Source organism: Ceratotherium simum, chromosome 12 (assembly GCF_057802395.1).
Source record: "Ceratotherium simum simum isolate JZ-2026a chromosome 12, ASM5780239v1, whole genome shotgun sequence".
NCBI lineage: Eukaryota > Metazoa > Chordata > Mammalia > Perissodactyla > Rhinocerotidae > Ceratotherium > Ceratotherium simum.
In genome coordinates this window covers 61,754,375-61,770,426 of record NC_141911.1, presented here as the reverse complement: position 1 = coordinate 61,770,426, position 16,052 = coordinate 61,754,375, and the positions used below count along the sequence as shown (strand labels likewise).

At 36.2% G+C, this 16,052-nt stretch overlaps 1 protein-coding gene across 1 annotated transcript in view; it reads left to right on the top strand.

The window, feature by feature from the left end:
• METTL14 (methyltransferase 14, N6-adenosine-methyltransferase non-catalytic subunit) overlaps positions 1 to 15,511 on the top strand; it is a 28,842-nt gene extending 13,331 nt beyond the window's left edge. Inside the window, exons 7-11 of the mRNA XM_004426546.3 lie at positions 16 to 157; positions 4,867 to 4,959; positions 7,468 to 7,584; positions 8,717 to 8,927; positions 13,967 to 15,511. Coding sequence (XP_004426603.1) covers positions 16 to 157; positions 4,867 to 4,959; positions 7,468 to 7,584; positions 8,717 to 8,927; positions 13,967 to 14,271 — 868 coding nt within the window. The 3' untranslated portion in view covers positions 14,272 to 15,511. The remainder of the gene's footprint in view (positions 1 to 15; positions 158 to 4,866; positions 4,960 to 7,467; positions 7,585 to 8,716; positions 8,928 to 13,966) is intronic.
• Positions 15,512 to 16,052: the final 541 nt, after the last annotated feature.

The following is a 16,052-nucleotide window of genomic DNA, read 5'->3' as shown; positions in this document are numbered from 1 at the left end:
GCTTTAATCAAATAGGTACTTACAAGCAGATATAGAAGCCTTTGACATCAGAGAACTCACTCCCAAGTTTGATGTGATTCTTCTGGAACCCCCTTTAGAAGAATATTACAGAGAGACTGGCATCACTGCTAATGAAAAATGCTGGACTTGGGATGATGTATGATGAAACTTTCTACATTGTAATGAATTATTTACTTTTCAAATAAATATATGTTTATTTGATCAGAAAGTAAGATTATAAATATCACCCCTATGTTTTTAGGAATCATAAATATAGATTCATAGTATATATTGTGGCTGAAGGTCCAAGGTACATTAACAAATATTACAATATCTTTAGTCTGATTCTTCTTTTTGAGGCAAAAGTTGAGCAGGTAGTGAGTAAATAGTCTGTAGAAGACTCATAATTCTGGTCTTGAGAGTTCTTGGATATATAGCTAGAAAAGTCTAAAAACAGACAGAATGATTGATAACTTGTTCTGCATTGGGTTAGTTTTAGTAAATATCAGCGTATGAATACATATATCTATATGATTTCTACTTCAAGGAACTTACACTAAAATAGAGAAAAAGGATATATAATTTCAGCATCGTGATGAAGTTATATTTTCCTAAATAAAATTAAGCAAGCTGATAACTTCAGTTACGTAAAGTTATCTGTTTTTTTTTTTGTGAGGAGATCAGCCCTGTGCTAACATCCGCCAATCCTCCTCTTTTTTTTTTTTTTTTTGCTGAGGAAGACGGCCCTGGGCTAACATCTGTGCCCATCTTCCTCCACTTTATATGGGACGCCGCCACAGCATAGCTTGCCAAGCAGTGCGTCGGTGCGCGCCCGGGATCCGAACCAGCGAACCCCGGGCTGCCGCAGCGGAGCGCGCGCACTTAACCACTTGCGCCACCAGGCCGGCCCCTAAAGTTATCTGTTTTTACTGATAAATAGTAAAAATAAATCTTTATTGAGTGCCAGTCTGTACTAGGCAGTGTGCTAGGTGCTCGAGATTCAAAGATGAATAAGACTTAGTACTTGGCCTTAAGGGGCACACAGTTTAATGGTATAAACATTGTCCTAAACAGGTAATTGCATTATCATTTTGTTAGTTCAATAATAGAGGACTGCAGGGCCTGCTCTGTGGCTTAGCGGTTAAGTATGCGCGCTTCGCTATGGCGGCCCGGGTTCGTATCCCGGGCACGCACCGACGCACCGCTTCTCCGGCCACGCTGAGGCCGCATCCCACATACAGCAACTAGAAGGATGTGCAACTATGACATACAACTATCTACTGGGGCTTTGGGGAAAAAGAAAAAAAAAGGAGGTGGATTGACAATAGATGTTAGCTCAGAGCTGGTCTTCCTCAGCAAAAAGAGGAGGATTAGCACGGATGTTAGCTCAGGGCTGATCTTCCTCACAAAAAAAAAATAATAATAGAGGACTGCATAAGTTGATCCGAGAAAAACTGACCAAGCCTAGGAGATGGGCACATGAACAAAGAGGAGGTGACACATGACAGTATAAATTGATTAGTTGGAATTGGCCAGATGAAGAAAGGAGTGGGACAGGGATTCCAAGCAGAAGGAACAGCAAGAGCGGATATTATCTTTGGAGGCAAAGGTAATATCTGGTTTGTGGGTGCGGGAGGTCTGTATGTAGGTGATGTTGTTGGAACACAGACTGGGACTATCTTGAGATGATGTCTTAGAAGCTTGGGCTTTTATCCTGAAGACATTAGGAGTCTTTGAAGGACTTTAACCAGTTTAGTAAGATGGTCAGATTAGTGTGGAGGATGGACTAGAGGAAAAGAAGTCTGGAGAAGGAAGCAGTGAAAAAACTGTTGCAGTAGCCTAGTTAGGAGATGGAGGGACCCTGAATGAGGGTGATGTAGTAAGAATAGAAAGGAGGTGATAAATTCAGTAATGTTTGGTAGATACTTTGGTGAGATCTAGTGATTGGCCTGAGGGGAAGAGTTAAGGATGACTCAAAGGTTTGAGTCTTGGGATGAGTGGGTGAGTTATCACCAGCTGAAAGAGTGAATTTAGGAAGAGGAGCAGGATTAGCAGGATTAGATAATGTTGAAGATGTTGGTTTTGAGTTGTATCTGAGACATTCAAGTGGAGGTTGTAATAGGAATACGAAACTCAAAGGACGGACGGATCTGGTCTCAAAATACAGATTTTAGAAGATTAGCACATTAAACCTATGAGAATAGATGAATTTGTCCTAACATAGTGTCTCAATTAAGATAAAATGTGGATTGACAGTAAAGCCTCGGGAAACTACATTTAAGAGGCACATGTCAAGAGCTGTGAAAAGAATGAGTCAGAGATGAATGAGGAGAACCAACAGAGTATGAAGTCAAGGAAGCCAAGGGAATAGAGAATTTTAAGGAGAGTAACCAGGGGCGTTGAGCACAGAGGAGAGGTAGGGAAAGGAAGGAACTACAGAACTCTAACCCTGGTGTTGCCTAGGAAACTGTTTTGAATCCTTGCCTTTCCTTTTCTGAGTTAATGGTAGTTGCCGTTGTTCACATTATTGATTCTTCAAGATATACTTCCAGTTCTTCCTCCTTGAAGGTTTTCCTGTCGGCTTCAATACCTCTGGCACTTTTATTTACATTTTCATGGCTCTTATGATTTAAAAAAAGTTTTTACCCTCCTCTGACGATAGATGTAATCTGTGCTTATTGTTGAAATTCAGAAAAGTATATAGCATATAGTATTCCCAAGACTTCCAGTTAAAGACTTATTGCTCTTGATATTAATTGATGAAAAGTTTTCCAGATAGGTTGCACAAATTTACATTCCTTCCAGTAGTGTTTAAGAAATATCTATTTCACCATATCCTCATCAAAAGTGATTAATAATATAAAAACAATCTATGTCAGTATAGTCAAAAGAAAAAAAAATTGAAAAAATAAATCTCATTATGTCTTTGATTAGTAGTTATGTCGAACTTTATTTTCTGTAGCCAGTCTCTGAGGTTGGTCATTGAAGGCACAAGAACTCCAATTATGTGTGACAAACTAAGAAAGTTTCTGAAATAAAGGAATTCCATTTTATACGCATATTCTCGATTTCAGTTAATTTCACTGAACAGCTCTGGCTGGCATATTGAAAAGTTTTGTCTGGCCCCAGAGCCCTAAGCTCTTATTCTTTATGTGATAAATATCCTAAAGAAAGTGCCAGTAAATATAATAAATATATGTAAATAAGAAAAGTATTTGGGTTTCACAAGTATTCTTTTTCACATTGGAGAGTCAGTAGTGGTCTATGTGTTTTGGTTAAGGATATAATCACTTCAAGAAAACACCAACACCTAGCATTTAGAATGGCAATGTTAAGAGTGTAATTTGCTTAATGTTTCTCACTGATGAGTCGTCACTTATCTTTAGCTATAACACATATAAACGTTTGTAGGAGTGTGTGTGTGAGTGTGTGTGTGTGTGTCTTACATATTTATTCATGTTCCTATGAGAATATCAGATGAGGAGAGATTTCAAGACTTAAAAAATCAGGGCCAGCTCCGTGGCTTAGCGGTTAAGTGCGCGCGCTCTGATGCTGGCGGCCCGGGTTCGGATCCCGGGCGCGCCCTAAGGCACCGCTTCTCCGTCCAGCGCGAGGCTGAGTCCCACGTACAGCAACTAGAAGGATGTGAACCTATGACATACAACTATCTGCTGGGGCTTTGGGGGGAAAAAAGTGAATAAATAAAATCTTTAAAAAAAAAAAAAAAAAAAAAAAATCAGAAGTATGGGGCCGGCCCGGTGGCGCAAGCGGTTAAGTGCGCGCGCTCCGCTGCGGCGGCCCGGGGTTCGCTGGTTCGGATCCCGGGCGTGCACCAACACACTGCTTGGCAAGCCATGCTGTGGCGGCGTCCCATATAAAGTGGAGGAAGATGGGCACAGATGTTAGCCCAGGGCCGTCTTCCTCAGCAAAAAAAGAGGAGGATTGGCGGATGTTAGCACAGGGCTGATCTCCTCACAAAAAAAAAAAAAAATCAGAAGTATGAAACTGAATAGGTTTATACACATTGTAACTTATTTCCGTTATTGCTATCAAATAATGTTTTTCTACCTAGATAAGTTAGAGATGATATAATAACTTAAATGGGTCTGTTATTCAAGTAAAAGTTAAGATTTTCTTAATAAATGAAACTAATAATATTTGCTTGAACCATGGTCTCTGAAACTTCTTAACTATGACAGAAAACTGAAAGAAAAAGACTACCATATAGAATGGTTGCTTTTATAGTCATTTATGAGTATATTGTATTCCCAAAATTTATAGATTTAATTATTGAAGAAGTTTTTTTTAATGTGATACACTCAAACACATACAAAGCAAACAAAATTATAGACTATATTTTTTTGGCATGTCGGACTTAAAGTAGTCATTATAATAAAATGTATATACTGATTTGTTTTATCTAGGACTGTTCTGTAGATATTGGAAACCAAGTCTTCCCCAAACATTTGTTGCTATATTTCATTTTAATTTTGCCCCTAACTTTGGGGTAATTTAACCTCTTTTTATTTCAGTTTCTTTTTCTGTAAATCATAAAGGGTTGCCCTCAAAGCTACATCTTATAAAATGCCATAATTCTATAAATATATGTCCTGTAACCTCTTGCCATATAAAATCAAGTGTATCTATGCACATGTGTATGTGTTGTCTTAATACAGAATAAGAAAACAACTGTAGGAAAAGTTTTAAGAATAAAATTTATTTTTCGTTATATTTCCTAATGAAAATTAGTACATTTAAAGAACACATCTACTGAAAGTCCTGATAAATCTCAGTGGTTATTCTTTTGGATTTAGGGTGAATGGGAAACAAAATACTTTTATGCAATATTGTTTTGGTTTCTTCTAGATTATGAAGTTAGAAATTGATGAGATTGCAGCACCTCGATCATTTATTTTTCTCTGGTGTGGTTCTGGAGAGGGATTGGACCTTGGAAGAGTGGTAAGATGGTGTTTTTTAAGGTGGATATTTAAATTCATAAGAAAAAATATAACACAGTGTGTTGCATAAGAAGTTTGAAGGTTAATATTATTTTGTCCTTTGTTTCTTGAATAGTACTAAAATATTCCGGAGAAAAAAAATGTTCAGAAAAGAATGTACAAATGGCAGTAGTCCCTAGGTAACTAGCGCTAGGGATGAATAAATCAAAATATGATTTATTACAACCACAGGAAGAGCACAGTATAGAGATTTGAAACCAAATTACAGCACAAAAACAAGCTGCTTAGTGTCATTTACTGCTCATGGTGAGTAGCTAAGAAAAATTCTTCTGAATAGAATTAGCTCCAGAATTCCCAATGGAAGCCAAATCAAATTGAAGAAATAGCACAGCATCTGGAACACATAGTTTGAATGAATGAATGAGAGTGAGAAAAAAGTTATAACACCTCAATTTATTTTAAGTACCTTATACTTAATAGTATGTCAGAACTTTTTTTTTTTTTTTTTTTTTTTTTTTTGTGAGGAGGTCAGCCCTGTGCTAACATCTGCCAATCCTCCTCTTTTTTTGCTGAGGAAGACGGCCCTGGGCTAACATCTGTGCCCATCTTCCTCCACTTTATATGGGACGTCGCCACAGCATGGCTTGCCAAGCAGTGCGTCGGTGCGCGCCTGGGATCCGAACCAGCGAACCCCGGGCCGCTGCAGCGGAGCGCGCGCACTTAACCGCTTGCGCCACCGGGCCGGCCCCGAACTTTTTTTTTTTGATTGGTGTATTTTGGATTTCTAAAGACAAAATAACATTTGCCTTTTTATCCAGGAGTAACGGGAGCATTGTGGCTAGGTATTACGAGTCTTCAGTCTTGGTCTCAGTCCTGCTGTCCAACAGTGAAACTTTGGGTGAAGAGATACTTTTGTGGGTGTCAGTTCCCTCACTTAATACTTTCCATTTTTAGGATATATTACTTGTGATATAGCAAATGGCCTCATTTAATCCTGGTAATTTTAGGAGGTGTCCATTTGACAGGTGAAGAATTTAAGTAGGATTATATTGAGATAAATTTGTGCTCAACTCCTAAAATTCTACAATTACTTTGTATTGTTTGTATAAATAGCAAGTTTGAGACTGTTGGATAACATCATTGCTTGCATCATTTATTTACTCCAAGGTAAGACTATAACTGTATTCCAGTTGGGTATCTGTTTTTTTGTTGGCACCTCTCCAAGATGCTATGGAAAAGCTAAGAAAATAGAAACATACTATATGTTTTTATAGGTATATTGGTGTTTACCTTTTTTAGCTCTAATGTCTGGCTTTGGGCTTTCCTCCCACCCTCCAAATTATATTGAAAGTGATTGGGAGGTTTTATCTTATTTGCTTATGCAGCAGTTTATCATATTGGTGAAAGCAGATTTTAGCCAAAAATGATTACCATTAATTCAGCGTGAGAAATACTCATGAGGTTTTGGCAAATTGATTCGGGAGGGCATATAGGGTTTAGGCCCTTGTGACATTTAATGAGCATCCAGTGCAAAACAAATGTTTGGTGACAGGAACAGATACTTACCTTGATTTTTGAGATTTTAAAATAAAAATCCAAGTTTCATTTTGAGGTATATCTCACTTGACACAATAGGAGCATTCCTGAAAAATATGTATGTTTTATGCTCTGCTATATCTTTATATGTACTTGATCATAGTACCAACATTATTGTACTGCGCAATTTTCTTATGTCCCCCTACTTTGCTCTTAAATCAACTGGTGGTAAAGACTGTATCTTATTCATGTTTTATTCCCAGCAGCTAGGCAGCACCTACATATGGTATGTCCTCAAAATGCCACTCTGACTGACATATTAGCTAGTATTTGTTATATGTTCATATATAACAGATTCTAGGACACTAAGGTTCAGATCTCTCTATTTTCTAGATTATGTAAAGATGAAAGTAAAGTGTTACCTGATAAAGAGATATACATATCAATTTTAAGTCTTTGAATTTTTTGAGTTGTTGGTATGAAATATATAAAAATAACATTTTATAAGCCTCTCATTTGAAAAGAAGTTATCAATTAGAACATTTTCAACAGTGTTTAGCTTTGTCAGAGGATAGAAAATCGAGGTGGCAGGAATCAGATTATCTTTTGAATTATTTTATGATTAAAGAGGAGTTGAATGTTTTCTTATGATTTAAACCTCACTTTCTATTGATGACAATGGAAAGTAGTATTAAAGAATTGGAGTACTATGTAGTCTTTTCTGTGTTTTGATATTTAACCATATATATTATATTAATATCCAAAAGGTGTATATGTATTCTGTATACTGACTATATTTGAAGACTAGTACTAATTGCTTTTTTTCTGTTACTGCACTAAAACAAAGTTACTGTGACACCTTGGAATTTAGTATCTCAAACCTCTAGGAAATTTTTTAATGCCGGTTGGTTATTTTAAGTATTGTTTATTTCTTTTCGCTAAGGATTTCTTTTTTAAATTCTTTCATTTCTAGTGTTTACGCAAGTGGGGTTACAGAAGATGTGAAGATATTTGCTGGATTAAAACCAATAAAAACAATCCTGGGAAGACTAAGACTTTAGATCCAAAGGCTGTCTTCCAGAGAACAAAGGTATTGCCTTTACTGTTCCGTTTTCTTTGTTTTCATTATTTTCTCTGAAGCTTTTCCAAATGACTGTATAGTGTTTAATTATTTTTGGTGGAAAGGTCCTTTTCTTAGGCTTACACAAATGGCATTGAGCATTACATTAATACATCCAAGTTAATTTTAAAGTATTTTATTCACTATGTTAGATCAACCTCCACTGTGCTAGAGAACGTAATATGTATTCCTGTATGTCCTAAACTGCTGTAATTCTAAGTCGGATATGGGCTTTTGGTACCTCTGACCACCCCTATCCCTCCAATTTTTTCCCTTTTTCTAGGCCCAGAAAAAACAGATGGCAGCAAGACTCATAGCTGGTCAGCTTAGAGGCATATTTCTCTCCTCTTCCCTTCTTCTTTTTCCTCTGTCAGAACCCTAAGAACACCTGAGATCCCCTGCTTTGTATGACTGCCCCGCTAGTATGAGGCTTTACCAGCTGTTCCCCAGTCTTTCATTCTGTAGGGAGCCACTGGTGGGAAGGTCTTTCTTATTAAGTATTTCCTGGACTGGAAAATTCCTTTGAAGGGGACATATGCCACCCGTGCCACTATTGGTTCATGAAATCAAGTGAGAGATTAACTTTATTTAATCCATACTTCTGCCATCCAGATTAAATAGAGAAGGTCAAAAAAAAGAAAATTGTTTGATTTTCCCATTTACTTGAGTGTTTAGAAGTCTATACCTATGCTTAATGTTTCCCTCTTCATATAAAAAGGCTTATACCTTGTATATAGTTTTGATCTTGGATCATATGAGGCCCAATATAACATCATTTTAAGATCCCAAAGTCAAGTGCCATGTTTCCATAACTGGTGAAAACAAGTTGTCATCACGTGTTGCAGAAGAAAAGGCTCCATGGTCATTGACTCAGTTCTAAAATGTGGGCCCCACCTTTAAGACTCTCATGTCAGGCTTCCCTGGCAATCTTCCCACATCAGAGATCTAGGTTTTCCTATTGTGTTTTTGCCCATAGAACTATATCCCAAAATTCAGAGAAATGAGGATTGTTTTGGAATTGGGAACATCAGAAATGTAAAATGGAGTGAAATATGACTGTTGATGAAAAGAGATTAATGAGTCTGCTGTTATTATTATTTAGGAACACTGCCTTATGGGGATCAAAGGAACTGTGAAGCGTAGCACAGACGGGGACTTCATTCATGCTAATGTTGACATTGACTTAATTATCACAGAAGAACCTGAAATTGGCAATATAGAAAAGCCCGTAGAAATTTTTCATATAATTGAACATTTTTGTCTTGGTAGAAGACGCCTTCATCTATTTGGAAGAGATAGTACAATTCGACCAGGTAGGACCTCAGAAAAATTTTTTTAAAAACTCTGTTTTCTTGGGATGTAAGTGTCAAGAAATAGCACACAGAGCTGTATAAAATAAAATTATGATGTTTTTGCTTTCTCTTCTTGATGTGCTTCAAATGTCCCGAGCTCATTCTTGTCTCAGTGCTCTTCCAGAGCCCTCTCTCCTTCCGTTCAAGTACCTGATAGACTTTTTCTCACAACCCTGTCTAAACTAGCCGGCTTCCCACCCCACACCCCTCCTCCCGCCACTCTTTCCCCTTAATCTATTTTCTTTTTCTTCCTGGCACTTATCTGAATTGTAGATTCATTTGGGCATATGTTTATAGTCAGTTTCTCTAGCATGTGGTCTCATAGAAGGCAAAGATTGTCTTTTTCACTTCTTTCTTCCCAGCGTTCAGATCATTCAGTAAAGATTGTGTTGAAGGAAGACGTGCATAAATGAATGGTTGAATAATCCTGCAAAAATAATCATACATTTGTGAAATATAGATCTTGGCTTTATTAGAAACTAAAATATCTGGCTTGTTTCCTTACATGTATGTTGGTGGTGCCTTTTCAAAATTTTAACTTTTTACTAAATCAGTATAATGTGAATTTACTATTTTGGAAATAAAAGTGAGTAGAAATTAATTAGGCTATTATGGATTAGGATTTTCTTTTAGAGAGCACAGCTTTTATTTGCAAAGTGTTGTTGAAATGACAGCACATTCTGTTTTCTTACTTTCTCAGAAAATATAAAAGTAATTTTTCAAAACATTGGATCATTTCAGTCACAATATGTAAGATCAATCTGTTTGGCCTTACCATGTTAGAAACAGGGTTTAAAGATGGAAAGAACCAGAATCTTGTTTGTTTGTTTTGAACAGTCTACATTTTATAAAAAGAAGAAAAGTTGAAGAAGTTACAGTAGAATAATTGGCCTTTAGAGTACCTGAGAATTTAGAAGAAACTCTGAGGTTCATTCTAAAAAAAGTCATCTTTAAAGTTGCCTTAATTTGTTTGTATAATGTGATCCATCCCTCTCCTCCTCCCCAGCTCATCAGCTATTTCTTGGTGGGTATGCTTTGATGAACACATTAACTTGAAAATATTTCAGTTGTAGAAACTGATGGTCTCAAATTTCATAAAATTATGTAAAATAATCAAGAGAAAAGTAAAACTGAAGTCTCTTTACAAAGAAATTTTTTGTATGTGAAATGTGTACTCTATGGTTTGGCTTTAGAGAGAATGTTCCCTATATTTACAAGTAAATGTCTTTTCTCACAGCAGTTTGTTATTCAGCGTTGTGTTGCCTAAGTTATCATTTTGTTATTGCTTTTTGGCTTAATATTGTGATCAAACAACATACACCAAAAAATTTCACTTGTAATTTGTTGAAATTTCTGATACTTTGTTCCACTTTCTTTTGGTTTGTGTTTGCATGGCGTATTATGTCCATCCTTCTACTTTCGATCTTTCATATCCTACATTTAAGGTGCATCTCTTGTGAATAAACACATGGTTGGTTTTTCATCCAGTTCATCTTTTAATTGAATTGTTTAGCCCATCTATATTAACATAATTCCTGATACATTTGGGCATAAATTACCATCTTAGTGTTTGCTTTACCTTGTTATCACCTGTTCTGTGTTCCTTTTTCTCTCATTTCTTTTGGATTGATTAAGTATTCTTTTATTGTTCCATTTTTCTTTTTATTCGCTTGTTAGATGTTCTTACTCCTTTAGTGGTTTCTTGGAGATTGCAGCATGCATCCTTGAATTATTAAAGTGTAACATAAAATAATATATTGATTTTTAAAGGGTAGGAATGCTATGGTTTAAACTTTATAGTTTCCTTATTTTTTTTAAACCAGTTTTTCTCAATATATATATACAGTTCATTCTAAGTTATATAGATAGTGTGTGTGTGTGTGTGTGTATATATATATATATAACTATAAACAAGCTTTGAGTTGTTTAGACTTCCTCTGCACATATACATGGACATCGTGTTTGGAAGTTTTGTGGATGATTTTACTCTCTTATCAAAGGAAAAATATTTGGGCAGCAGAACTTGTGGCAAGCAAATGTTCCGTCTTCATTGGCTTACAGGACAGTGACACCACTAGATACTCAACTGGAGGGTGGGTTTTTCAGGAAGTGTAGATGTCCATATATATTGAATATCAAGATTATGGCTCTGGTGTTTGAGGAAATAAGGAACAGGTTTTTCTCTTCCATCGTTAATGTGTCCTACCCAAAAATAGCTCCCGAGTCTGGGAACAATCTCTAGTAGCAACTGCTGTTTAAAGGAAGTAGAAAACTTTAAAGAAAATGTAAAACTATTTGAAGAGTAAAAGGAAACATCAAACAGATGGTAATCTTTTAATACTAATTGAAAAATCTGTGTAACAACATTAAAGAAAATTTTGAAGAGGAAGAAAGATTCAATCTCACTACCTCCAAGAATTATTTTCATTTTTTACATAATATTTTCCAGTCCTCCTGTCAATACAAATTTTTACATAATTGTAGTCATCATTCTGTATTTTTCTCAATATTGTGTCAAATATATTTCTACATTTTAAATATTATTTAAAATCATTTTAATGGCTTTATAGCATTATTTTAATGAAAGTGTTTGTTTTTAAACACGAGTAGAAGAACCTAAGGAGTAGACAGAATAGTTAAGTGTAGTTATAGGTATAAGCATAAGCAGCAACCAAAATAGAGATTCTGCTTGATGCCAGTTTTCATTTATAACTGTGATATTTGATGGGCTTCTTCCTCAGTCATTTAGCTGTGGCCACTTTAGACTACACATTATATCTTTCGTACAGGATATCCTTCTATCTGTATCTGTATCAGTTGAACAAAGTCTTAGAGGTACAGATTTTATTTTTTGCTTGTAAATTACCATCTTATTCTTTACTCTTCCCCATTCTTGCAAAAATTATTTTAATATTAGCTACAGTAAAACAGAATTCGGAAGGAGAATCTGCTTGGGGAATTATAAGTGGCTAGGGGCTAACCATGTAAATAATACTGGGAGCAATTGAGAGAGGTCTGCTGAAGAGGCCTTAATTTATTTGAGTTGAATCCTGAAATACGCTTCTTCCTCAAGGAGGTAGTCTAAGGTATATCATATATGCCTTAGGAATACCATTTACCATCGCTTTAAAAGGTTTAAAAATTGCTATATGTGTCAAATACACTGCAGCCAGGCTATTTTAAATTTACTTGGTTCTTAATACCTTTAGAAATTGTAATAAAACGTCACAGTGAAGAATTTGCAGGTGGGAGGTAGAGTCCGTTGCAGTTTACTCTGCAAAGATTTGCATGTTTTATGTGTGTAAGAGGCAATATGGCATGAAAGAGACAGTAGTAGCTATTTTTATTACATCTTTAAGTTTTCTTCTTTCTTATCCCTTATTTGTGTGTTGTGTTCCACACCACCACATATGTGCCCCAAAACAAACTGGAAGAGAACAAGCAAAAATCTCATAGGTTCGGTTGTCAGTGAGACGACATAGGTGTACAGTGTGCTCTTTGACCTGATAGGTGCTTCTCTACTGATCAGGGTATTTACTAGATGATACATAAAAGGCACATTATAATTTACCTATTTTTTTCCTTGAAATATTACAATCTTGCTGTACATGCAGTATTAGATACTGAAGATTTTTTCAAATGATGAACAAAATATTGTATAAAAATGGCTACTACATTTTAGAATGTGATCCTAGTAAAATATTTTGCATTTTATAGCATTTTATGGTGGATCTAATATTCTAAGAAATAACCTTGAGGATGATGGGGCAGAAATATTGTGGACCTAATTTTTCAGATGAAGAACATGATTCTTAGAGATTACTTGACCTGCCTGCCCTAAAGGAGCCCATGTCTTTTGTAGCACTCCGTAGGCAATTTCCAGTGTTCCCCAAAAGATGTGTCTGTTATAAGAATTACCAGGCATGATGTATCTATTGTGCATTTACAGTTAATTTGTAGTTCCTCCCATTTCAGATACAGTTTAATCAGTCAGAAATCATCCTTATTATAAGCAAAGTTGTCTAGCAATGTAGTTGACAAAAATACCTTTTTACCTACAGAAGTACAGTGTGCAGTGGAAATTCTGATAGAGAAATTATTTTCATTTCATGTAAGATATATATTTGAATTGGATGTTGAAGGGTGGGATTTTCAACAGGTTGACAGGATAGAAAAGAAGACAGGCACAAAGGTGGAGATTGGTATGGAAGCAGTTACTCTAGTGGTTCGTTGTTTTACTCAAATGAAGGTGTCGTAAAAAGCAAAATGAGAAATGTGATTGGAAAGTTAGTTCAGGCCTCATTATAAAAGACCTTAGATTCCATATTTATGAATTTGGGCTTTGTGGCCCTAGAAGGTTGTACAGAGAAGTGACTTGTTTTAAGCAAAGGCTTTCCACTTTTAGAGGGAGGAGAGGTTGGGAGAGCATTGCACCATATATGTATGTTACATGTGTAGGGGACTGGCCTAGTAGAAAAATAAGGCTTAAACCTGAGGGTGACAGTAGAAGTGGAAAGATGGGAATGAATGGAGCAACATGGTAGTGGTTGAATTTCTGGGACCTATCACCTGGGTTAATGTTGTGGTTGGGAAGAGGCAAAAGAAGAGGCAAAAGTTGGTTCTAAGATTTTAATCAGAAAACGATGGTACTATTTCCACAAGTAGGAAAGTTATATAAAATTTATTAAATTTTCACTGAGCCCAAACTCAATGTAGTGTATAATATTTTTTTTTAAGTGCTGTTCTCACAGAATGTGAAACATGAATGGAGACAATGAGGGAAATATATTACAAAAGTTACAATTTAGGAGGAGAGACAAAATATATACATATGAAATCTTTATGACCATGATTAAGTGCCATGCATACTGTAAAAAAGATCAATATTGGGTGAGTGATAGGGACATCTTTAAGAATGCATTGGAGATTTGAAATAGCTGCTAAAGGATCAATAAGAGAGAATTGAAAAAAAAGAATAATCTTTCTTTCTCTCTATTCAGGCTGGCTTACAGTTGGACCAACTCTGACAAACAGCAACTATAATGCAGAAACATATGCATCCTACTTCAGTGCCCCTAATTCCTACTTGACCGGATGCACAGAAGAAATTGAGAGACTTCGACCAAAATCACCTCCTCCCAAATCTAAATCTGATCGGGGAGGTGGTGCTCCCAGGGGTGGAGGAAGAGGTGGAACTTCTGCTGGCCGTGGACGAGAGAGAAATCGATCTAACTTCCGAGGAGAACGGGGTGGCTTTAGGGGAGGCCGTGGAGGAGCACACAGAGGTGGCTTTCCACCTCGATAATTTTTTAAGACACTGATCCTATTAATGGCCCTCTGCCTTCTTTATTGTAGTTTGAATTTCAACTGGGAGACTTAGCTTAGAACTCAATTCCAGCCTGCACTTTGCTTTAGTTTCTCTAAGCTGCAGGAGTATCTTAGCCAACCTCCCTTGCAGTTGTCACACACACTGTCTAGTTTTGTCTGGGATAATCGAGTCATCCTGCCTTTTGTCATGTGCATGTAACCCAACAGAAAGAAACAACACAAATACCTTCACTTTCAGAGACTGAATTTATTCTGATAGATTCCAAATAATTATAGAGGCTTTTGCTTTTTAGAAATAGTTGAAATGAGCAGTGAAGGCAACCCAATCTGTCGTATCGCGCTAGTGCTGATGGTAGTTGGTAAAGGCATCCTGCCGCACAGTCACAGCAAATGAAGCTGTTTGGGAGCCTTGATAGAATGGAGTTGGGACAGATGGTAAACTTCTGGTAGGGTTTTAAAAACATTTTCTTGATGAAATAATAAAAAGAGACATATTTTCTTTCTTTTTAAAAAAATCTTTAACTCAGATATAATTTGACTGCAGAAGAAACTGAGAGACTTTGAATAAAATCACTGCCTCCCAACTCTAGATCTGCTAGAGGAGGTGGAGCTCCCAGAGGTGGGTGGAGGAAGAGGTGGAACTTAGTTGGCTGACTTGAAGAAAGGAAAGAAAGCTCATCATAATCTCAATTGCATAGCTACAGATGACTCTTAATCATGCTTCCTGAGAAGCAAACGAGGACACATATCCAAGTGCTAGAACTTTGATGTGGACTTGAACTTGGACTGACTTTCAAAGCAGTTTCATATTCCTTAGCAAAATAAAAGAAATGGAGGCAACAACAGAGACACCTGGTTATCAGTTGCTTGGTTGAAACATTTTGGGGAATAAAGTGCTTGCTGATGAGGAAATGACATATATCTTTAAACTTGTTATGGAGAAAAGTTAATGTAAAATTAATTACAGAAAACCCCCAACTTAAGAAGACAGCTTGGGAAATGGAACTGCAGTTGCATTTTATTAAAACCACATGGTGTGTTGTTTTTAAGGGACTGGTTTTGCAATCAGTTAGTTGTGTAAAACTTTATGCTGTCATTTCTTTCTATACTGTAACTCATGTTTTAAATGAATTTGCTGAATGAAATATCATTGTTCTTGATAAATATATTTTTTATTTTGTGTATGATTTTTCTAAAGAAACTTAAAACCTTTGAAATTTGGGAGTCTGTTTTCTATCAGTGGAATTGCCCTTGTTACCAAATGAAAAAGGACTGACGTAACATCGGACTCTACTTTTGGTGTGGGATGCATTTTAGTGGCCATTCTGTGCCTCTCACTAGCTCATGTTATACCTAAAATGTTATATTTTACCCACTAAAAACTGAGTTCAAAGATAAGGACTAAATTATAGAAATAGGGTTGAAATCCTTAAAAGCCTGAAGAATTTAACTTGCTCAACTTGTTAGTACTTTGTAGTACACATAGCATTTGACTAATGCCTTTCTTGATGTAGATATGATATATCACAGTTGGTTAGAGTTTTTACTGAAATGATGGTGTATTTTCAACTTCAACACTTATAAATTATCTGGTACTTTGTAGTACACATAGCATTTGACTAATGCCTTTCTTGATGTAGATATGATATATCACAGTTGGTTAGAGTTTTTACTGAAATGATGGTGTATTTTCAACTTCAACACTTATAAATTATCTGGAGATAGAACTGTATTTGTCAAAGTTGACCTGAGAATGAA